Source organism: Neolamprologus brichardi, chromosome 1 (genome assembly GCF_056152115.1).
Source record: "Neolamprologus brichardi isolate AB-2024 chromosome 1, ASM5615211v1, whole genome shotgun sequence".
NCBI classification, from domain to species: domain Eukaryota; kingdom Metazoa; phylum Chordata; class Actinopteri; order Cichliformes; family Cichlidae; genus Neolamprologus; species Neolamprologus brichardi.
In genome coordinates, this window is record NC_142104.1 from 43,699,773 (window position 1) to 43,725,107 (window position 25,335).

A 25,335-nucleotide genomic window follows, 5' to 3' on the forward strand; every position below is an offset into this window, starting at 1 on the left:
ATATATAAATAAGATTTTACCAATTTTAAAAGTTGGCAGGAGAAACTTCTAAACTCCTGCCAGTGCTACCCCTCAGCCTCTGAGCAGACACAGTATCACATTCAAAATCCTACATCTCAAGTTATCACATTCACGAGATTTTTGGAACACTTACTCTGACCTTGATGTCACTGAGATATGAACCCATCTGAGATTTTTAGTCGAGGCACTTTTAGTATCAATTTGAAACTCCTACGTTGGCTCGTTCTCGAGTTATTGGGTGTCCACACCACCCGCCCACCCAGCAGGGTGATGACAATACTCCATCAGCCTTTACAGAGTAAAAAGACAAGATAATAGAATAAGCACATAACAGTTACCTTTCAAATTGACGCTTTTCTCTACGCCAAGTTTCCCCAGGACTTTGGTCCAGGATCCTCTGGTAACCAGGCGACCCTTGGATGTCATGAGGACAATTGAACTAGTGAAAGAGGGAGAGACACATTGATTGATATTTTAATGCAGCAAAATACATTTTTTGATCTGAAAACCATTAGATGAGTTTAACACACAATGTCAATGTAAATCAATTTTTGGAGGTCGGACGCAGTCTATCGTAACATGAAACAGCAATGTACCTCAGGTGTTTGTCAGTGCAGGTGGAGAGTTTCTTACTTGTCTCTCAGTCCACTGATGTAGTTGTCTATCTCTGCAGGAATTCCCTGCAGGATGGAGTTCCTGAAGCCTTTCGTGTCCACCACCTTCCCATCATGCCCATCAATTACTGTCAGGTGCACTCCATCTTCAGGTTGGTACAACTTCTTGCCATTTACCTGTCACAACAGAGGCAGCCAATCACACTGCAGCTCCGAGATGTGTCAATAATTTCTTTTTCGCCTTTTGACTCCATAAGCATATACCGCTCTGTACATTACATTATTAGTCTTTAATATGTCTCTCTTTGTCTCTCTGCTCTTTTTCCCCCTAACCCCCCAGAACATGTCTGTCCCTCCCTGAGCCTGGATCTGCTCCCCCATGAGGGGGCTGTCTGATTGTTGGGGTTTCTCTGTATTACTGTATGGTTTACCTTACAATATAAAACACATGAGGTGACTGTATTCAAATGATCACTTTAAGGATGTGACAGAGCACCAGAGTTGTACAGAATAAGTAAAAAGAAATAAAACTCTTACAGAGTGGAGTTGCACGATCTATGCTGCTTTTTTACAGAAATGTAAATTAGGCTACGTTCACACTGCAGGCGAAAGCGCATCAAATCTGATTTTTTTGACCCTATGCGACCCATATCCGATCATGGTGTGACAGTGTGAACGGGACAAATCCGATATTTTCAAATCCGATCTGGGTCACTTTCGTATGTGGTGCTGAATCCGATACATATCTGATGTTTCAGAAAGCTGCTGTTTGATGGTCATGTCGCATTAAATCCGTCTTTTACGTCACTGACACAAGACAGACGCCAATTATCAGCGCTGGAGAAGACATCGCGAACGCTTCCTGGACATCCGGTGAAACTGTTGGGAAGACAACGTTGGAGAAACGTGAACATTTTATTTGTTCTGTATAATCTGCAGATTCTGACAGAAATCTGCAGCTATCCTTTGAAGCAGCGCTCCTCTAAAACAGCAATAAGGATCATTATTAGGTTATTTACATTATTATGTAAATAACAAAATAACTTGAAGCAAAAATTGGGAAACGTGAAGTCCGAAGTCTTTATATTAAGGTCCATCAGTCAAACAATACTGTTGGTCTGGGTCTAAACAGAGCGCGTTGTGTGTGACGTCTTCTTTTGCGCATGCGGCCGCTTTGAGCGTTCACACTAGAGCGCGTTTGCTGTCACATTTTATTTGTAGTGTGAACGAGCAGACAAAAAAATCGGATTTGATCAAAAAATCTCAATTGAGCAATAAGACCTGCAGAGTGAACGTAGCCTTAATGATTCCTCTGGCGTCCCTGCTGGAAAGGAGCTGTGATCATTTGTTTCCCTCTTTATTTATAGAATTGTAATTTGACATATCAGAACATAACATGTTCCAGCCAACGTGATCGGGCAGGAGGGTGAGGAGTTTTCCAAGACAGTAAAATCCTACGTCGTGCCAGCAATAAAGTGAAAGTGATAACATCCAGCTGCTTACGATGAAGGTTTAGGGTGGAATCTTCAGAAACACTCAAAACATGAGAGAGCACTTTAAAATAAAAAGTGCAGTATAACTGAAGTGTTGGGCAGGTAAAAAACGAGTTAAATCACAGTGTTGGGCAGGTAAAAAACGAGTTAAATCACAGTGTTGCATCTGTAGCACAGGTCAGGAATACCGGGATATAGTTTAGATCCAGTCTAGATCTTGAGATACCGTCTTAAACTGAATAAGGGAGAGTCTTGCACACGTCAGTGACTTTGTCCCAGTAATCTTCCACAAACTTAAGACCCAAATCTTGTTCCCAACTGGAAGCAAGTTTTTGGGTTGAATAATTGCCGATGCCGTAATTAAAGTATATATTTGTGATATAAGAGCCTGATGGTGAGGCTTTAGCTCAAATAAGTCTTCCTACCGATGATTGGGGGGATGACTTGGAAACCCAGATAGAAGATGCACGTCTTTGAAAATAGCGGAACAAATGACACGAGGGCAAATCATACAAAGAAGACAGGTCACTAAAGCTGAGGAAAGTGTTATCTTTAAAAGTCAAAACAACATTTGATACCTTTTTTTGCCCATTTACAGAAGGACGAGTCCACCGGGGATGGGGGGAGGAGGTGGTTGTTACAGATTGGGGCCAGAGGCTGAACTAAGACCATATTTTTAGAGAGGCAATTAGAACAGAGGTGTCTGTAAACTGTCACAGGGAAACAGGGAGGGATGAAAAGTGCTGAAAGTGAGGTAGAGAGACACGATTAAGCCTCAGGGCAACAACAAGTCGCCTGAAGATCTTTCAGCCAGTAAACTTTTGAATGTTGGCTGCCCAATAATAAAACATCATACTGGGCAGAGCGAGACCACCACTGAGCCGACCCTGTTGTAGTGAGGTCACACTAATCCTGGGGGTTTGTTTGCCCAAATAAATGATGAAATCATTCGATTCACAGATTTGAAAAAGGATGTAGGTAAAAACAGAGGGATACACTGAAAACAGAGAAATATGGGTAGATGATTCATTTCCTACCAAGAAGTGATAGAGGAAGGTTTGCCCACCTTTGAAAAGCCAACCTCACATAGTTTAGCAAACCATCTGCAGCTTTAAATGAACTGGTAATATGTACCTGAAGAAGCCAGGTGGAAATCAAGGGTTTGTCTAAGCTCTTGTGCAGCCGGGTTTGCAGGAAAGCATTCACTCTTTTGCCGTGAACACTTTAGCTCCAACCTTTAGGACTGCTCATCTCACAGAAGACAAAAGGGAAACAGCTCATATCCTTTCGTACCTGCTCACCCTTTCTCCCCACTCTCACACCGGATGTCACATCTTCTGACATCTAAGCACACACAGACATCCAATCACATTATTAACGCCTAATCACCTGCTGTGGACCCACATCATCTTCTCTCTGTCTGTATGTGATTCTACTTCAATTAGATATGAATTTAATTAGTTACTTCATCAGGCCATGTGCTCTGAATCTCAGCTTGTTGCACTTTGTTGGAGCATGAGGCCGAACATGGTGACAAAGCACACAGCTGTCAGGTGGCTGAGGCAGGAAAGAGTCTGGGACCTGAGCGCAGGAGTTCAAGAGTGTTGTGAAAAGAAAGACACGCCAGACGAAGCTTTCAGGTGCAGAACGAAGGCTGATCACGCTGCTGTACTAACAAATGAACAAGGGCCTATTTGCACATGAAACATACAGCCTGGCTTTCATGAGAAAGAGAGCAGCATTCTCACTCTGCCTCATCAGCTGATCGTCTCAGCTCCACATTAGCAGCCCTGCAAGATGAGTTTCAAGGTGATTTGCCTTCAAACATTCGAAGTGAAAGTCACATGGTTTAATCTCCCTTTAAATAATCCAGTGATGTTCGGCTTGAACTCATTGACCTGCAGTCTGACTCACTACACGTGGCACTTCAAGTCAGCAACACTGCTGGAACTTTCCACACATAAGCTCAGAAGATGTTTGTTGTCTTTGTTTGTATCTTTAAATAAAAACATTCTGAGTAATGACGTTTAACCCTTTAAGACCTACCATAGAACCAAGTCTGCCAGAGCTTATATTATATGTTTACATGCTGTGGAGCCATTTTTGGGAGCATTTCAAGTTGCTATACATCAATACAACCATTACAGCCCAAATTTTAATAATATGTCTGCATTAAGTGCATAGTAATTACATAAATTGCAAAAAAGTGCAATAAACTACAAAAAAATTGAAAATCGTTTTTGTTTTTTTAACATATATTTCTAGTTAGAGAAATTTAAGAGGCTTATCCCTCAAAACTGTAAATACAAAAAAGTTGCACAAAATAGTTTCCCACCACAGGAAACTTATTTTGAGTGTCTTCATAGTTTTATTTTTGAAATACACCAATTTTTATATACTGCAGGAAAAACAAAAATAAATATTATAATGCAAATTTGCAAAAAAGCAGCATATGCATCAAAATAAACTATTTCCAGCAGTGCAATATGAGTCCTAAGCATCCCAGAAACCACACAGAAAGTCATAAAGTCAAAGATAACTTTTAAAAACACAAGTATAAGGGGGTCACGTGACGTCAATGGCGGAGTAGCTGTGTTTCTCGCCCGCTCCCGCAGCTTGGCATTTGTTTAGGCCTTTATATATGTCTTATTTGGTTAAAGTCTCTGTTTATTTCGACTTTTAAACTTCGTACGATGCCAAGCACCCAGAAGAAGCTCAACCTCGGGTCAAAACCGGGCAAATCCGGAGAAAATCACCCTCCGCTCAGCGACCATGCTGCAGCGGTAATGGCGGAGGCCCAGTCGTCCCCACTTCCCGGCCAAATGGACGTCGACAAATTGGTGGAGAGGATATCGGCGGAGGTGCTGAAGGCTGTGGAGGCCTCCTTTGAGAAGAAGATTGACCCAGTTCTGAAAAGACTGGAAACATGCGCAGCTAACATCTCTGCATTGGAGGTTAAAATGAAGGAGGCAGGGGCGCGTATATCAACGCAGGAAGATGTTACAGCGGGATATGGCGCCAAGATTTCTGAAGTGGAGCTTAAGCTGGAGGCCGCTTTGGATAAGATTGATGACTTGGAGAACAGGAGCCGGCGGTGTAACATACGTGTTATTGGGCTACCCGAAGGCAGTGAAGGTACCAACCCTGTGTCTTTTTTCAAAACGTGGTTACCGGAGTTGGTGGCTGTGAGTTTCAAGGGCGGCGCTGTTAAAATTGATCGCTGCCACCGGGTGCTTGCACGCCTCCCTTCCAGTGCCCAGCGGCCCCGCGCGGTCATCATAAAGCTCCACAACTTCCAGGATAAAGCACGGATCATGCAAGCGGCTAGGAGGAAGCAGTCCTTATTTCATAACGGCATTCCTATTATGATATTCGAGGACTTCTCCGCCGCTGTTCTGAAGAAACGCCAGGGATTCTACCACGTCAAACAACGCCTCAGGGAAATGGGTGTCCCCTTCGCCATGATGTACCCGGCTGTCCTTAGGATCAAGATCGATGGCCAGGAGAAATCTTTTAGATCTCCAGAAGCAGTCTCAGCTTACCTGGATAACGTGCCTCAAGGGGCGGGACCGCGCTCATCCTCAGTGGCTCCAGCGGACTGTTGATCTGTGCTCCGGTCCCATACGTGAGGCATTCGCCAATCCCTCGTCTCCTCCTTTCCTTTTTTCCTGTTTATTATTATTGTTATTTTTTCTGTTTGTTTTCTTTTTTCTTTTCGGGTCTGCACGGAGATAATAACCCTATACATATAGACTATTTTATTTAGCCATTTATAATCCGAATCCTTGTTTTAGCTGCGGGTGGGCAGCTATTTCACGTTACTGATTAAGAAAAGACTCGTACTCTGGTCCAGCATCTTTCTATGTCCAAGTTGGAAAGTTTGCTTGCGCCCCCTGCTGGGCGTTGGAGACCTTTGTCTGACCTCCATACTCATTGATTTCTTGACGGTTCTGTTTCTTGTGAATAGTTTTTTGTTAATTGTTAGCAAAGCAGGACGTTTATTTTTCTATGTGTATTTTACTTGCCACTGGTGTTGTGGAGCAGTGTTTGGGAGCCCTACATATCAGCTATGCTTTGGTCACCTGAGCGTGGTTCCATGCTTATTTCAAATATTGTATGATAAGTGATAATTCAGTGTTAAATGTTTGTTCCTGGAATGTAGGAGGTATACATAACCCTATCAAACGGAAAAAAATATTGAGTTTTCTTAAGAGGGAGAATGTCCATGTTGCCTTGTTGCAAGAAACTCACCTGTCTCCTCAGGAGCATCTAAAACTGAAACGTGATTGGGTCGGTCAAGTTTTTAGTTCCTCCTTTACGAGTAAGAGCCGCGGTGTATCCATTTTAATACATAAACACCTACCGCTGATAGTTGACCAAACAATTTGTGATAAGTCTGGTAGATATGTTTCCTTAAAGGGCACCCTAGGTGGTCAAGCGGTGTCATTTCTGAATATTTACTTTCCACCGGTACAGTCTAACGACTTTATTGCTCATACTTTTTCTTCCTTTTCTGACTGGGTTTGTGATAATTCTGTGATAGCCGGTGATTTTAACTGTTATTTTTCTACAACTAAGGACAGATCCCCTCCTAAACAAATTCAAATGTCTACGAGGGCCAAAGCACTTTTAGATACTTGTAATGAACTTGATCTGGTTGATACCTGGCGGACCCTTCATCCTAACGATAAAGAATTTACTTTTTTTTCCGGTGTTCATAGAACAAGTAGTAGAATCGACCTCGTCTTCACCCCCAAACAATCGTTGGGAAACATTTTGAGATGTACAATAGGCGATATTATTATATCAGATCATGCGCCGGTTTTTGTTCAGCTAAGTGATCTAAATCCTGTCCCTCGGTCTCATACCTGGAGATTTAACAATTTTTTGATTCACGACCCAAAATTCGAAATATTTTTAAATGATCAGCTTGAACATTTTTTAAAGGTTAATGCAACCCCTGAAGTTTCTCCAGGCCTGCTTTGGGACACCCTGAAGGCTTACACCCGTGGGCTGATTATATCATATTCAGCAGGCCAGAAGCGGAAAAATCAGATGGAACAACGGAAATTAGAACTGGAATTGCACAAACTGCAAGCTGAACATAATGAATCACCTTCAGAGCAATTAAGGAATGAAATTCAGGTGGTTAAAACAGCTTTGGAGGCACTATTGACAAGAAAGGCTGAGAAATCTCTTTTCTTCATGAGGCAGAGGTTATATGAGTTTGCTAATAAACCTAACCGCTATCTGGCCAATCTTCTTCATAATAAGGGTGCTGGTTGTAATATCCCATGTGTTAGAGACTCATCTGGTTTACCTAAATATGACAATTTAATTATTAATGATACTTTTAAAACTTTTTATAAGCAGTTATATACCTCCCAGTTTAAATCAACATTGGAACAAGGTATGCATCACTTCTTCTTAGGACTAAATTTACCTAAAGTTACTGAAATCCAAAGGGATGATTTATGTAAACCTATAACGCAAAGTGAAATTCTGAAAGTTATTCAGATGCTTCCAAATAACAAAGCCCCGGGTCCAGACGGGTTCACGGGGGAATTTTTTAAGAAATTTAGTAAGATTCTGACTTCCCCACTGTATAAGATGCTTCTGTCCTCTTTTGAGGCAGGCACTCTCCCCCCCTCCTTAATGGAGGCTAATATTTCGCTAATTTTGAAGAAGGGGAAACCTCCTGAAGAATGCGCTTCTTATAGGCCTATATCTGTTTTAAATCTTGATTTGAAGATACTTGCTAAGGTCCTAGCTATACGTCTTGAGCCAATACTACCTTCGATCGTTAAGAATGATCAAACTGGTTTTATACGGGGGCGGTATTCCGCACATAGCGTGAGGCGCCTACTTAACATTATTCAGCACTCATCTTTGTTTAACCCTGAGGCTCTAGTCATCTCACTTGATGCTGAAAAGGCCTTTGACCGTCTGGAATGGCCGTTTCTTCTTTTCACACTTCAAGAATTTGGTTTAGGTGACAACTTTGTTAAATGGATCCAGATCCTTTATACTTCTCCTCTTTCGGCAGTGATTACCAATGGTTATAGGTCGGACAATTTCAGTATTGAACGTGGCAGTCGGCAGGGCTGTCCGCTGAGCCCTTTGTTATTCGCCCTGGCTATGGAACCCCTTGCCACAGCCATTAGGAAGGATGCTGCTATTGAAGGACTCTGTTTGAACAATTCTCAACATAAGATTTCACTTTATGCAGATGACGTCTTAATTTTTCTAAATTCTCCTGCTCACTCAATTCCTAGATTAGTTGCGTTAATTTCCCAATACGGCTCCTTCTCAGGCTACAAGATCAATTTTTCTAAAAGTGAGGCTATGCCCCTCTCTGTTCTGAATGAGGTTGATCCAAACATTTCTCAGCCTTTTCGTTGGTCTCCCTCCGGTTTCACTTATTTAGGAGTAAAGATTTCACCGAATCTAAAAGAAATGTATAGTCTGAACTACACCCCTTTAATTCAGACCATCAATCGCGATTTGGATAGGTGGTGCAGCCTCCCTCTGTCTCTCTTAGGTCGTATTCATCTGGTCAAGATGAATATCCTCCCTCGCCTCTTGTATTTATTCCAGATGTTACCGCTTGCTCTGTCCAAAAAGGTTTTGTCGAAATTAAATGGTTCAATTATTTCTTTTATATGGCGTAAGAAAAGACCTAGGCTGAGATACAGTTTTCTGTGTTTGCCTGTTCAGAGAGGCGGTCTTGCCGCTCCCTCCTTCCTACAATACCTCTTGGCTGCACAGTTTAAATTTCTTACAGAATGGTTTATGGACGATCAGGATTCCATTTACCTCAGCGCTGAGTCCACTTCTTTAAAGGGTCTTCCGTTGCGGAACCTGCTATATATTTCCTCAGGTAAAGCCACAGTTCTAACACGAGACAATATGGTGCTAAAGAATATGCTCATTATTTGGCGCAAAGTCAGGCGCCTGGAAGGATATTATAATTGTTTCTCCCTTCTTACTCCTATTCATGAAAACCCTGACTTCTTACCTGGTCTTCGGGCTGGTTTTGCGGACTGGTCTCAAAAAGGGATTAATACAGTGGGTGATCTTGTTCATGAGAACTCTCTTCTTACTTTTACTCAACTGAAAAGCAAGTTTGGTCTGACCAATAAGGATTTTTTGAAGTACTTTCAGGTAAAGCACTATATTACTTCTAAATTGAAGGATTTTAATGGAGGGTTTGGTCTTTCTCCTATAGAATCACTCATGGTAAAAACTACCCAACTAAAATGTATCACTAAAAAGATTTATAACATTCTGTCTGATCTTAGAATGGATAACTCTAACAAAATCAAGGGCCAATGGGAATCAGACGTAGGCGCTATAGATGCTGAAGCTTGGGATGAGTTGTGCTGTCGTCCTTTTAAAGCCTTGGCATCTAATTCTATTTGGGAAAGGCAGTTTAAACTTATAAATAGGCTTTATATTACACCTGAGAAGAGACACAGAATGTTTCCAGCTTTGCCTAATCTCTGTAACAAATGTCAGTCTGCTGTTGGTTCCTTTTTTCATTGTCTGTGGAGCTGCCCTGTTATTCTACAGTTTTGGAGATCACTCATAGATAAGCTATGTACTATATTTAATTGCCGACTGCATCTGGGTCCAAGGACTTGCCTGTTAGGACTAAATGATGAGCTACCTGCCGGCTTTCGCAGCAAAGATCTCCTTCACATACTGCTACACTATGCTCGAAAGTGCATTATGGTACTGTGGATTTCTGATAAGGCTCCATCTGTCAACCAGTGGCTACAGTCTGTGATATGTACTGTGCCAATGGAAGCCTTCTCTACAGCACTTAAGGACAAACCTTTCCTTTTCTATCGCATATGGGACCCTTTTTTGGCCCATCTGGACACTCCCTCTGCTCAGAGGTTGAAATCGGGCTTACGGGATTTAGCCTGGCAACAAAGGGACGATTGTTAACCTTTTTTCATTGTTTATTGCTATTGCTGTTGGCTTTTTCTTTCTGCCTCCCACGTCCTGCTATACATGTGGATGCATCTTTGTCCTGTGTATGTATATGCTGGTAACTGCTGTTTTCCTGCTTTGCAATTAAAAGTTCAATAAAAAAAAAAAAAAAAAAAAAAAAAAAAAAAATGTAAAAAAAAAAAACACAAGTATAAGCTCATGAGGCCCTGATAAAAAAAACTACATTTCCGCGAAAATGACGTCACTTCCGGTTTCAGGCAGGTCATGGCGGACATGCAAAAGTTCGCGCTGACGTCTATTCCAATGTAGGAAGTGTTATGAACAGCTGATCGGATCAGCAAAGCGTGTTTCTGGAATATTATGTTTTTGTTGCTGCAAGTGCTTTTTATGCAGTTTTTGCAAAGCTATATGTGGAAGGAAACTGTGACCGAGGACAAGCTGATGGCATAAGATGTAAGTACAACTCCTCCGGTTTCATATGCAAAAAAAATTATTGCGCTAGCTCACGTGGTTGCAGAGCTACCGGGATTTAAAAATAGTTACGCAAAACAGAGCGTGCCGCTCTGACCGGCTTTAAAGGGTTAACAAAAGTAGATGCAGGTTCAATCAAACTCTCGGTAACTAGATAATTGGAGCCATTCTTCAGGTGTGTCTGAGAGAGAGGTTACCTCAGTAAAGGCAAAGTCCTCCTTGATGTGGAAGAAGCGGGTGTTGTAGGACTCCAGTTTGATCTCCAGGAAGTGCTCTGAGGAGTGCTGGGAGAAAGGCCACAAAGAAACAGTGATAGTTTATTCACAGCAGCAAAAACACATTAACATGTGGAAAATATGACACTGAATGACTGTTCAGGGGAAACCAGCGGAAAATAAGAGGGAAACAGTGTGTATCAGATGGTGCTGAATATATATTTTTGAAATACAGGCCAACAGAATTTAAAATATCAATCACACAGCAAGCGACAGACAGCAGCACAAACACGAGTAGATGGTCTGCTTCTGAAAAACAAACCATATCAATACGCTCACTGTTACGGCCGAGCTGGGCCTCCTGAAACTGCCCTTGTGTGGGCGTGGTGTTTTTCTCCGCCTCCTCCTCTCTTGCCACTCCCACCCCCTCTGTCTCTCTCTCTCTCCTCTCTCCCCAGGACACAGCTGCTCTTGGTTAGCCACCTGAATCCAGTCAGCAATCACCTCTGAGGCTAGTTAAGCTGTTTGAGCTGCGAGCTGGTGGTTTTCTCTGGTGTCTCCGCTTTGAGTGCTAGGTGTGTGAATTAGTGATGGTGAGATGAAGCCTCATGATGAACTGAAGCTTTCCACCCAATTGGTCGACTCATGGTTCGAAGCATTGTGATGATTCATTTGCTCTACTGCGCCATCAAGTGGACAATTCAAGTGAAGCGGGCTCTGTGATTATAATGATGTGTAAACCTCTAAACTGAATAAATAAATTGTTTTCTTGGTTATTTATCCCGAATATTGTCTCAGTATGTGTGATACAAAAGAGAAAGTGGAAACTATCAGGACAGAGTTTTGGTATGATTGTGTAACTGTTAGCCTCAGACAGTCAGTCAATAGTATAATTCAGATCATAGATCAGTACATTTGCATATTTTTATAACTATAAAAAGAAAGCTGACACTTTCGAGACTTTATCTAATGTGTAAGCATCACAGCAGATGTCTTAGATTAGAATCAGTGAGCTGTCGGCTTTCAGCCCCGACCGTGCTGTCTGGTGAGAAAGGCGACATCTCACTGATTCTGACGCGTCAGCGCTTTGTGTTTACGTCTTTGTGCAGAATCGGTGTACCTGCTCTCATTTACTGTTTTAGCTGTTTGGTGGTGGTTGAAATGTAGTAATATTTATATTAAAAATCGATTCAGGATTTTAATGAATCGATATCACGTTATCCAAGCTAGAATCGATTTTAATCGATAATCAAAACCCGCTAGTACCTGTGTAATCATGCTTATGTACATCTGGATAATGACACAAACTAGTATTTGGCGCTTCACTTTTTAATAAACTAAAAGACAGAAATCAGATTATAGGATCTGTAGTGTTGTTTATTTATATTATGGTGCTTATCATTTGTGATATTTATTACTGTGTGCATACTTTATTAGGAGAGATAAAATAAAATAAAAATCTCTTCCTTCCTGGTTCCATCAAAGAAGAAATGCTCAAGTAACTATGTAACACGTACGTAATCCAATTCCACAACACAGTGTGACGGGAAATCAGCTGTGTTTTTCTGCCCATTTTATTTTGAATCTGGCGCAAACCGGTGAACCAGTCCCTGAATCAGTCACGTGGTACGGACTGCCTGCGAGGCCTCGAACGTCACTGCATACGTAATCAAAGCGAGCCTCGATACGCGCTTCACAGAAACGCCCCCGAGATTACCCGACACACGATTCGACGCTTCAACACACAGGACACATCACTAGTGTGAATGTCCTGCCTATAGTGTGGAAGCAGTGTGCAGTGTAGCTGCTTCATGTGAGTAGTGTGGCGGCAGTAAAGCTAGCTGCTACTAGTGACAGGGTGAGCGTGTGGGCCCCTGGAAGTGCCTCCTCATGGTGTGGAGTTTTTGTTTGGTTGTTCTTGGACTCATTTGTTACTGGTCCCCCTCACTCGCATGCCTAGACCCCTTCGTGGGGAACGTAACACTCACTATAAAACTAATATAAGTGAAGAAATGTGTGTCAGGTAGCAGCAAATCCTCTGGATTTCCACCAATAATGAACAAACTGTGTAATATGTCCAAATCTAGATGAAGTTGGTGTGTATTTCTCTTCCACAGCATGTCTTTATCCTGTCTTCCTTCTCTCAGCCCAACCAATCACAGCAGATGGCCCCGCCCCTCCCTGAGCCTGGTTCTGCTGGAGGTTTCTTCCTGTTAAAAGGGAGTTTTTCCTTCCCACTTTCGCCAAAGTGCTGCTCATAGGGGGTCATATGATTGTTGGGTTTTTCTGTATCTATGAAGCGCCTTGAGGCGACAATTGTTGGGATTTGGCGCTATATAAATAAAATTGAATTGAATTATTTGTCAGCATTTTCTCCTCCATGCCTCTTTTCACTCATGTATTTGTTCTGTAGTTAGTTTTTTGTCCCGCTTGTTGTTTGTTTGTATTTTCTTGCCTCAAATCCAGCAGCAGTAGATGGCTGTCGCTCGCTGAGCCTGATTCTGCCATTTCCTGTTCAGAGTGGACAATTAAATCTCTGTTATACTGTACGTCTTTACCTTACAATATGAAGCGGCTTGAGACAACTCAAGCTGTGTATGAAGTGTTCAGGATCTATCAAAAGTAGTCCAAAGGTCAACAGTGGTCAACCAGCAACAGGCTCACTGATGCTCGTGGGCAGTGAAGACTGGCCCTGGTGGTCTGACTCAACAGATGAGATACTAGAAGTCAAATTGCTGAAAAAAGTTGATTCTGGTTCTGACAGAAAGATGTCAGAATACACAGCGTATCACAGTGTGCTGCACATGGGTGCTCATGCTGACCTCTGTGCACCACTGAAAACACCAACAATGGACACATGACGTCAGAATTGGAGCGATGGAAGAAGGTAGGCTAATACGATGAGTCACATTTTCTTTTACATCACGTGGACGGCCAGGGTTGGAATTTATGTAGACAATATTTGATATTGTCTACATACATTTGATACTGTGTGTCATTTCCTGGGGAGCACCTGACATGATGCACCATGGGAAAAAGACGAGCTAGCATAGGCAGTGTGACGCTTTAGACAATGTTCTGCTGCGAAACTTCGAGTAATTCATCGATCTGGATGTTACTTTGACACGTTCCACCTGTCTAAGTCTTGTGCAGACCATGTACACGCTCTCATGGAAATGGTGCTCCCTGATGGCTGTGGTGTCTGTAGGCAGGATAATTCACCCAGCCACAGAGCAACGGTTTGAGGAGCACAACAATGCATTTGAGGGTTTGACCTCCATATTCCCCAACTCTCAATCAAATCCGGCATCTGTGGGATGTGCTACAGTCTGATCCATCAAGGCTCAACCTCGCAACTCACAGGACTTACAGGATCTGTTACATTGGAAGCAAAAGGAGGACCAAGACAATATTAAGCAGGTGGTCAATAAAATTAAATACAATGTTATTTATACAGCGCCAAATCACAACAGTCACCTCAAGGTGATTTATATTGTGAGGTAGACCCTACAATAATACATACAGATATAAACCCAACAATCATATGACCCCCTATGAGAAAGCACTTTGGCGACAGTGGGAAGGAAAAACTCCCTTTTAACAGGAAGAAACCTCCGGCAGAACCAGGCTCAGGGAGGGGCGGGGCCATCTGCTGTGATTGGTTGGGGTGAGAGAAGGAAGACAGGATAAAAGACATGCTGTGGAAGAGAGACAGAGGTTAATAACAGATATGATTCAATGCAGAGAGGTCTGTTAACACATAGTGAGTGAGAAAGGTGACTGGAAAGGAAAAACTCAATGCATCATGGGAATCCCCCGGCAGCCTACATCTATTGCAGCATAACTAAGGGAGGATTCAGGGTCACCTGGTCCAGCCCTAACTATATGCTTTAGCAAAAAGGAAAGTTTGAAGCCTAATCTTGAAAGTAGAGATAGTGTCTGTCTCCTGAATCCAAACTGGAAGCTGGTTCCACAGAAGAGGGGCCTGAAAACTGAAGGCTCTGCCTCCCATTCTACTTTTAAATACTCTAGGAACAACAAGTAGGCCTGCAGAGCGAGAGCGAAGTGCTCTAATAGGGTGATATGGTACTACAAGGTCATTAAGATAAGATGGGGCCTGATTACTGATACCACATTAATGAGATTTTTAGGACCGAGTACAATAACCTCAGTTTTATATTACTTTTTATGTGGTCCTAGCACTGAACCCTGTGGAACTCCATAATTAACCTCAGTGTGTGAAGAGGACTCTCCATTTACATGCACAAACTGGAGTCTATTAGATAGATATGATACAAACCACTGCAGTGCAATACCTGTAATACCTACAGCATGTTCTAATCGCTCTAATAGGATATTATGGTCGACAGTATCGAATGCTGCACTAAGGTCAAGAAGGACAAGCACAGAGATGAGTCCACTGTCAGAGGCCATAAGAAGATCATTTGTAACCTTCACTAAAGCTGTTTCTGTGCTGTGATGAGCTCTGAAACCTGACTGAAACTCTTCAAATAAACCATTCCTCTGCAGATGATCTGTTAGCTGTTTGACAACTACTCTTTCAAGGATTTTTGATATGAAAGGAAGGTTGGAGATTGGCCTATAATTAGCTAAGACTGCTGGGTCTAGAGATGCTTTTTAAGGTTTAACTGCAGCCAGCTTGAAGGCCTGTGGTACATAGCCGATTATTAGAGATAGGTTGATCATATTTAAGATTGAAGAATTAATCAATGGCAGGACTTCTTTGAGCAGTTTTGTAGGAATGGGGTCTAAAAGACACGTTGATGGTTTGGAGGAAGAGAGAGACCTTTTCTTCAGTCAGTGATGAATAGTAAGATGTTCTAAATTTACGAAGGGCTTTCTTATAAAGCAGGAAACTATTTCTCCAGGATAAATGAGGATCTTCTAAATTTGTGATTTGTCATTTTCTCTCCAGCTTATGAGTCATTTGCTTTAAGGTGCATGTTTGAGAATTATACCAGGGATCAAGTGGTGTGATTGTCACAGTACTATACCTGGTTACTGTATATTGCACCTCTACTGAATCTCTCCACTCTCACACTTTACGGTGTGTTTCAGAGTGGACTTTAACATTACAATGAACACCAAGAGAAGAAAATAAGCCAGGACATATATTCTTTCTATACTTCTAATGACATGAATAATGCCAATTCCACAGGAAAATAGTGGGAAGTTGGAATCATTTTAATTTCATTGCTCACCAGCCCGGCAGTGGGAATTTTCCTGGGCATTGGAACATCGACAACGGGCAGCTCAGCATGTTTGGGGTACGCCTTAGCCAAGCAGTTGCTGGGTGGACTGCCTTTTGGTATGATTGCTGTGATCTTCACCCTCTCACAACCCTTCACAGAGCAGAAGGCAAACGTCTCTCTGTGATTGTGGGCTTTCACCTTCAGGAAGAGGAGGCTGCAAGACACACAACAGATGACGGGCATCATATGCTTTCCCTCACACTTAGCAACCACAAACAAATCACACTGTTAAAGGTGTTCCTGACATCTGACATTGCAATGCACAAAGGTTATACAGTACATGTCATCTAACCCTGAGCAGTCATGTGATCAGTATATATCCAGGGTCCAGCTTTATGTGTGCTTAGTCACAAAAACGTAGCTCACAGCTTTGCATCTTTAATCGTAGGAATGCCACATGTCACTTTGGGCTGATGCAGCTCTATTTTACTGTAAGAGTGATCTTTTCTGTGTCTAAGCCAAATCCCTGTATATTTTTCCTAGTTGTCCTACTTCTGGTAACGAGTGTAATGTAGTGGTCTGTGCATGGGTCGGACCCAGTGTCTTCTTCCCAGTAGTAATATCCTCTGGCCAAGTGCGAGTGGTTGATCTTGTCCTTCTGAGTCGTCCTCATGAAGACGCCAGTCTTGCGGGTTTGTTTGGTCAGCCGATTGTGGATGTCTGACAGGATTGTGAAGTTGGTACCTTGTGGATAGCAGAGGCCCACGTTGATCCAGTCGTTCCTGAAACACAAGGAAAACACCAATCCAATATGATCGGATTTAATTTCAAAAGCAAAAACACGGGGACATTACTATCAGGTGTTTTTGTGTAAATGAAACTGAACCTTATGATTTGCACAACAACACATGCACAGACTTAAAGTCAACATGATATAAGCTGATGTTAAACGAGCTACTGTGGCTGATTTCTAGCCTGCAGACGAGGCAGGTTCAAAGGTGGGACTAATGAGTATTACCTTTAATATCAGCTTAAATTCTAATTGACCTTGATGTAACCTAAAACTGTGACCACCACAGCTTACCAACCTGCCCAACAAAACGCATTACCATAAACAGAATGCTGTTTAGACTGCATGAACTGCCAAGTATATTCATGCAACCTTCAAATAATGCAAAGTTCAACTTGCTGTCAAACATATTTCATTATATTAAAAACATTCACATCTTATACTGATGATTTAAAAACTCTAAAATGATTTAAATGCAGTCCTTATATTGACTGTTTTATGTCACTGAGCAGTCCTGACAGTTCAAAAACGTTCTCTGACCTTCCTCTTAATTTAAAATTGGTTTAACACTGAAAAGAAAAGCAGTGACGTGAACAAGTGGCTTCAAATGAACTAAATGCAAAGTAACAAGCCTGCTTTGAAAATGTAAGGAGTAGAACGTAGATGTATCCTGTTAAAATGGGGTTGGGAAGCGTATCTGTAACTGGAAGGTCGCCGGTTCGATCCCTGGCCTCTCTGTCCTGGTCGTTGTGTCCTTGGGCAAGACACTTCACCTACCGCCTACTGGTGTTGGCCAGAGGGGCCGATGGCGCGATATGGCAGCCTCGCTTCTGTCAGCCTGCCCCAGGGCAGCTGTGGCTACAACTGTAGCTGCCTCCACCAGTGTGTGAATGTGAGAGTGAATGAATAGTGGCATTGTAAAGGACTTTGGGTGCCTTGAAAAGTGCAATATAAATGCAATCCATTATTATTATTATTATTATTATAAAATGTAGGGAGTGAGAATAAAAAGTTGAAGTTGCATAATGACTGAAACTAGCACCACTGGGCTGTGAGGTCAGTTCCTTGATCATTAATGTGCAAATAACCATTAATTAACAACAACTAATCAAAGCCCACTGATTACTGATCACAGACCAAATGTACTGTTACAAACTGTCACATGTGGGAAACCTGCAGTCAGCTGAGACTGAAGAAGTCACCTGGATGAGTGACGAAACGTTGCATCCAGATGAACAGACTCAACCTTTGGGGATTGTTTGTTTGATGCAGGCTGCACCATTTAAAGACTCACCAGTCTATCACAGATATGCATTAGTATTCAAAAATATGAGTTTTTAATTTATACACTGGCATGGGGCTGATTCTCAGTCATGTGTGTGCAGCATACAGAATGTGTGTTATTTGCATTTACATTGCAAAATGTTCTGATTACCTTAATGACTCTTCTGTCAGCTGCTCAGCTTAACTATTCAGGACTTCACAAAGCCACGCATGCTGTTTATCAATCATCAGTTCCCCTTCGTGGTCTACTGAAAGGTGCCAGCTCTACTTAAAGACTAAATACATGAAGAAAAAATCACTAAATAAGGTCAAATATTACGTGAAATAAAACCTGCCGTATAAACTGACTCAAAGTTAAGAAATCAGATCTCTTTGACTCAAAAGCTTCTTCAAAATGAAGCTTCTACAAGATTTTTTGTTAATATTTTTTAAAACAAAACAAACAAAAACTGTGTCATTATATGAAAGTCAGACAAAAACATAATTAAACTCGTCAGTTTACTCTCGAAACAGAGGTTTTGAGTCAAAACAGGAACAAGAAGTCGTTCGCTTCTTTTTACAGACCTGCTAAATACCACAGTGAGCTGTAGATGGAGCCATTGTTCTTCGCACAATCAGTGAAAATGATTCGTATTAGTTCTGTCATGTTTTGATTCAGGCCATCAGGGATTAACCGACAAGCTTGAAATAACAAACAGACTTCATGCAATTTAAATAGCTCAGGGCCGCACCATGAACGCCAGCTGAAGAGAGGCCAAACCTCAGAAACCTATTTTTGCAGCGAATCGTTGGAAAGAATGTTGAGAGGTGAAGGGGCTGATGGGCTCCATGAGTTTCATTCAAATTAATAACAGAAATCCTCTAAATATAGACTCTAGTTTCAAAGCACAATCCATGTGTTCAATAAACTCCCGTCATGTTCCCAATGACTTTAACTGTTTCATCGTTCCGTGCTCTTTCAAAGAGCTAAGGTCAAGGGTCGACTCACCACAGCAGCCTGACACCTACCTACAGTCCAGTTAGGAAGTTTCCTAACTGAGAGACATGACCTGGAATTATCTGTGTGGTGGCCATAATCAAAGCTCTTCCAATTCTCCAAATTTGTTTGAAGATTTGAAGAACTGGAACAAGAAATGACAATAAACCTGCTTTAAACTGGAAACAGGAAAGGAAAGGAGGCTTCAGTGCTTCCTTTATTGCTTCCTTTATCATAGGATACACTGGACCGTCCTTTATGAAAAGGGAGGAAAAAACATTCAGTCTAATAAGTCATCGTGATGGACCATCCAACCGATTATGAAAACAATCGACATAATAAACATAGCAGATGGAAACGTTCACTGTAACTGCACGTTCATCCAAAACATCCTGATAGATTTAACAACAGTTTGTTAAACTCACAGCTGAACTTGAAAAATCACTGTTGTAATAAGAACTGAAGAATGTGAGCTTATTATGATCTACATTAATGTTAATGTTCTGTATAATAATAATTATTATTATATTTATTAATAATAATGTTCTGTTTTCATCAGCAATGTCCTTGTTTTTAGGATGAATTCTTACTTGAGGTCAGCTGGGATAAGTGACGGACTGAGGGAGTCATAGAAATCCTAAACAGGGAGGAGCTTAATTACTTTTGATCAACAACAGTAAAATACATGAAAATAAGATGGATCTAATTTATATGCTATGGGACAGATTTACTAAGTGAGGAAATTTATTGTCGTGTCACAATTGCAGGAGGATCTAACGATGCACTGTAATTTATATACAAACAGGCAGCTAGTTCACTTCAGTAAAAACAGCACTCTGCTGAGATTCAGTGGATCAAAAATCCAGCTCAAGTTTCACACTCTAAAAACAGCGAGGGAAAATAAATAAGAATGAGAATCAATATACTTTTAATATGAGAAAAATCTCTTATGATAGAAATCACTACCTGTGCAAAGGGTTCTGAGGATTAGGAGTCAGGTGGAGCTCAGGGTTTATCTAGAGGAGAGCTGCGTTATTACAAACTATTCAACCCTGTAAACCTGAACTCTGTGTGGCTGAGCTGCGCAATGTACAGAAGAGCTGATGGCACATACAGTCCTCGCTGTCTCTCACAGTCCAGAAAACCATGAAATCCTGGTCTTATTAGAGAGGACGTCCATGCTGCTTCAGAAAGTGTAGCTGGACGGATAAGCTAAATAAACTTCTTAGGCATCCAGAGTTGAGACCAGGACGCAGAACTGCAGTCTTACATAGTTCTCTAAACTATTTCCTCCAGCTTCAGCCAAAGATTTGATCAATTTATCTTTATTTAGCGTTTAGTTAAAACAACTATGCTTGACTTGTGCCATGATATGCAGAGGCAGATTGTGTGGATTCTTTTTATGACAGGGGGGGGCATGGAATAATGACGATGAGGGGGACATGGGAGCTAAATGTTAGAAAACTCAGACATGAGGATCAAACACACAGAGGGGCACAGAGGACAAAGACACAAGGGGAACCTAAAAAACAAATGACTGAACTGAAACTCAGAGACGTAATGAGAATGAACTCAGAACTAACCAGTTAAATGAAAATAATAATAATAATAGCAGATACCAAAACACAAGTTGATTCACATCATGTGACGTTATGCACTGTAGAGGCTGAACTACCCGGTGAAGTTGAGGCACACAACTGATGATGTGCTCCGATGGTAAAGCTTCTGGGCTGCTTTCTCGTAGGCTACGTCCACACGTACCCGGGTATTTTTGAAAACGCAGATTTTTCTATGTGTTTGCACCTTTCGTCCACACGTAAACGGCGTTTTTGGTCACTGAAAATGGAGATTTTTAAAAACTCCGGCCAGGGTGGATGTTTTTGAAAACTCCATTTTTGCATTTACGTGTGGACGAGAAAAACGCAGAAAATGCAGCGTCAAAGGTGTCCGCCTTTTTTGACGTCACACTGTGCGCCACGTTATTGTTTCGGTGAAATGAATTTCTACAACACTGTTACTGTTAATTGTCTCTGCAGTGTTTAAATGCTTACATATACACACACAGTTACTGTCCCTCCACACATACGACTCGGTTCTGCTTCTATGCACCAGCTTTGTTTACTTTTTCCCACCGAGGCTTCTAGACTTCTGATTGGCCAACATTTCTGCACGGTTAGGAATATAGCGCCACCTGCTGCTTTGGCATGTTCCTAGCAGTGTTTTCCTTCATTTCTGCCTTTACGTGTGGACGGGATTATTTTTTAAAACGAAAACGGAAAATCTCCGTTTTCAAAAATACCCGTGTACGTGTGGACGTAGCCGTAGTAGCCGTCCCTCGAGACTTTCTCCATTTGAAGCAATGCATCATCAGGGATTGTAACATCCAGTTATTGCATTAGACACACTTAAACTTTTTCAGGATGGCATTATGTTGAGCTCTACTGCTATTATGAAAAGTCTGTGAAAAAATAACCTACCATTATACTTCCATCAGACCAGGACACCCAACAGCACAAGGGTAAGTATTCAAAGGAAATTGAAAATACTGAAGAACCATGTTAGCTTCTTTTAATTGGCTCCCAGGATAGAATTTCAAATCTTTCCATTTATATACAAAGTGTTTAATGACCAACCTGACACAGTGTGTGTGGTAAAATGGTAAAATGGTAAAATGGTCCAACAGTACAGACATCGGTGCTGTTAACGTGTTTATTCACTGACTTGTTGAAGTTGATGAGCCAGATGGTGACCTCAGCAGGTGCCGCCTGGTCCCAGTGGATGGTATAGCCTTTGGCCAGGGTGACCACTGGCTGGAACTGCTGGTAATGTTTCCTCTTCTCCAGGGCGCCTTCAAGTGTTAGGGGTCGATCAGGGTATTCATCCCTCACTATCTGCATGTTAAGGTTGGCAGGGTTTCGTGTTTGAATATAGATCTGAAAGAAAAGAATGCATTCTATATAATAATACATAGTATCATAGAAGTGCCTAATTTAGTAGAAGTATCAGATTTTAGTTATTCAATTAATAACTCTGACTTCACTCTGTGACACTCCACTCTTTTCCTTCCAACCACTTTGTTCACTCTACATATGTTCGGTGCTCTGTATTGTAAACCCGACACCCTCATTATAGGGTCTTTATTTTACAGTATAAAGGGCCGTGAGGTGACTGTTGTGCATTGGTACAGGTCACTATGTTTGTTCATACACTGAATACCTGTACATGATGCACACAGATATGGATCCAGATTCAACACTGGCCTCTAATTCACTTTGAAAGATGGGAAGTCATGAACTTCAACTATGGATGCATTGGTTCACTTTGCTTGTGCTACTGTAATATAGGTGTCAGCTAATTGAATCACATTTACTTAAAATACCCAGAAGCCTCCTGTTGCCAGAGGTTTCTTCCTGTTAAAAGGGAGTTTTTCCTTCCCACTGTCGCCAAAGTGCTGCTCATAGGGGGTCATATGATTGTTGGGTTTTTCTCTGTATCTATGAAGCGCCTTGAGCCGACTTTTGTTGTGATTTGGCGCTATATAAATAAAACTGAATTGAATTGAATTGAATAGAAGCATGAGGCTGACGCTTGTGCAGCTGGTTGGTTCGAATTAAAATGAAGGAGATGAAGTTGACCTTGGTGGTGTGCAGTGGCATGAGTCACTTGTTGTTGTTGCTATGATGAGCCCCCCAGGAAAGATACCACACCAAGACAGCAGGCACACACCCACTGAAGTAATACATGCATTTGAATCCTGGCTAAGAGCTGAAGTTCCTCTGGTTTAGTGACTAATGACAGCCTTTCTAAAACAGGTTGTCATTAGTCACTAAAAAGGTGCCAGAGTGTGGTCACGGTGCATTTTAGTGTAAGAAGGTCCGTCCTTGTGATTTTGTGTCCCAGCTGGGTTTGACTGCCACCAGTCAACTGTCCAGCTGCTGCTCCTGCTCCGTGTTGGTCCGGGCTGGTGGCTGGTGTACATTCCCTTCTGGGCCCAGTTTAATGTACGGGTAAAACTTTCTGTGGTTGGCTTCTTTCTTTACACAATGAGGTTGCTGGCTTTATGTCCAACCCATGTGCAGTTTGGGAGGTTTGTCAGTTTAAGTGCTATGTTTCCTTTAACCTAGGTGGCCTGCCTAACATGACCTCCCACCTAGGCTAAAGAATTTTACATTGGACTGTCCTTTTTCCAGCCAGATCCCAAGGTTATTGAACTCCTTTACATTTGGGGCATTGGTGTGAACCAGGAAGTATATGCATGCTAGCGGGCCCTGGTTGGAACACCTTTTGGCCTCCAACATGCTCCAGGATCCCAGATGTGCATACGAATCGTGGCTGCGGAGAAGCTGAGGAGGCTGAATGACAAGTGAGGTCAACTTGACTCTTTTTCAGCTTGTTTGAGCTGTCTCGCAAAACAAGCTAGCATTTAATTATAATTAATTATAATTATGAGAAGTCAACACCTGACTATTTGTGTTGTGGAGTATAAAGAAATACAGCTTTGCACATAAAGACTGTTTGTGATTGAGGCTCATTGTCAGGGAATGCAAAATCAATTGTGTATTTGTTGGCTTTATTGCACAAAGAAGCAGACATTTCCCCAAACATATTCAGGACATCAGAAAATAACTGGTGTTAAGAAGGACTTGAAAGAGCACTTTTTTCTTATCCCTTCTGACTCTTTTTTTTCAAGAGTTTTCGGATACCCCGACAAACAAATTTCATGAACCACTTGAAAATGCACTTGGAATAGGAAAATGCACACAATCAAGCAGAGATGACATTTATGATGACTGATATATGAAGATGAATGAATGAGAAATCGAGTGTGACACCTGCTGACCCACCTGTGCATAGTGCCCACTGCAGATAGCACCCTTCCAGTCAGGCACATCAATGCAGTCAGGGTGACGAAGCAGCCAGTTGTCTTCTTTAACCAGGAAAGCTCCGGGATACTCGCTGACTGATCCATCAATATCATGGAAGATGGTCGTCTTGTCCCCGTCCATCTGCATTTTACTGAACCAGGGACCCGGCTCCCCAAAAAACACCCGAGATGTGATCTATAAGAGAGGGATGCATTAGTCTAGAGCCATTTACTGTGTTCAGTGTTTCTTTATTTTCTACATTTAAAACATGGCTCTATATTTGAATATATTTGACATTTAGCTGAGAAACATCCAGAATTATTCAGTCGATCTGATCATCTACAAAAGTGGAACATACAGGACACAGTTTTCAAATAACAATAGTATTTTAAAATGCTTTTGTGTAAAGCTACAGTTGTTGTTTTTCTTCCAAATGAAGCAAAGATTCAGGTTTGTAAAAACGTGTTAAACCAGCGTCTCTGGTTTTGTGTATTTCACACAGGAGTGGACTCACAGGTACATGGTCAAAGGTGATGTTGGTGACATTATTGTTGGGGCAGCTCTGCCAGGAGTTGTTGAGCCTGAAGCCAAAGGCGCTGGTGTGCCTTCCCTCTAGTGCCGTGTATTTCCTAAATGTACAGTCCTGTACATTGATCGGCCCATCGTAGATCTGCATGCCTCGGATTGGAAAATCACTGCTCAAACACAGAAACGTCGTCATTGATGTTTGGCTCTACATACACGGGGACAGAAGCTTCAGAAAGTCACTGAACTACAAAGAGACGCACAATCACAGCACAATGTGTTTCTTTGAGACAAGTCTTCAAGGAGCTATAAAGGCAGGCTTTATTTTCATGTGCAGCAAAATGCACGGCTGTATGACACATGTAGTCAACATCATCAAAGAGGTTGTGTGTTAGCTACAAGAGAAAATAAAGAGTAACCAGCATGTCAGTGAGTCTTTTGTGAAACATGTTATTAACTGGCTCTGTGGGAGAACTTTAATCAGAATGTACTCTTTGTTATACTAATTCTTGTTGTGTAGATTTTTTTGAGGACTTTCTGTTATTAAATTGCATTTAAAAAGGATGCATCAAGTATGCATGTTGATGGGTGTCACTAAAAAGCTTTTCTTTACAGCAGCTCTCAAGAAGTGGTCAGCAATGCAGAACATGAGAGCACAATAGTGTCAAAGGATGTTAGTCTAAACCGCAGATTAAGGCAGAAGTGGTTTAAATTATATTCATTTTTCCTCACACAACAAAGGGCTCGCTAATAATAAACTGGTGAGACGTTCTTTTTGTACACTGCCCAGATGGCCACGGGACTGATTTCTGAGCATACAAATCTGACTCTCACACATACCAGCTGCGATTAAACTGTTATTTGACACAGACTAAAAAAGTGCAGTCAAATAACTGCAGTGGCCACACA

General features: G+C 41.7%; 1 protein-coding gene across 3 annotated transcripts in view; it reads right to left on the minus strand.

Annotated features, from left to right (window-relative positions):
* Positions 1-25,335, minus strand: part of cemip (cell migration inducing hyaluronidase 1) — a 189,160-nt gene that overhangs the window by 1,950 nt on the left and 161,875 nt on the right. For all 3 annotated transcript variants that reach the window (XM_087842950.1, XM_087842956.1, XM_087842959.1), the window contains exons 21-28: positions 24,416-24,596; positions 23,881-24,096; positions 21,758-21,969; positions 16,583-16,768; positions 15,996-16,200; positions 10,756-10,842; positions 655-812; positions 360-460 (exon numbers count right to left, since the gene is read on the minus strand). In XM_087842950.1, the coding sequence (XP_087699076.1) occupies positions 360-460; positions 655-812; positions 10,756-10,842; positions 15,996-16,200; positions 16,583-16,768; positions 21,758-21,969; positions 23,881-24,096; positions 24,416-24,596 (1,346 nt within the window). The remainder of the gene's footprint in view (positions 1-359; positions 461-654; positions 813-10,755; positions 10,843-15,995; positions 16,201-16,582; positions 16,769-21,757; positions 21,970-23,880; positions 24,097-24,415; positions 24,597-25,335) is intronic.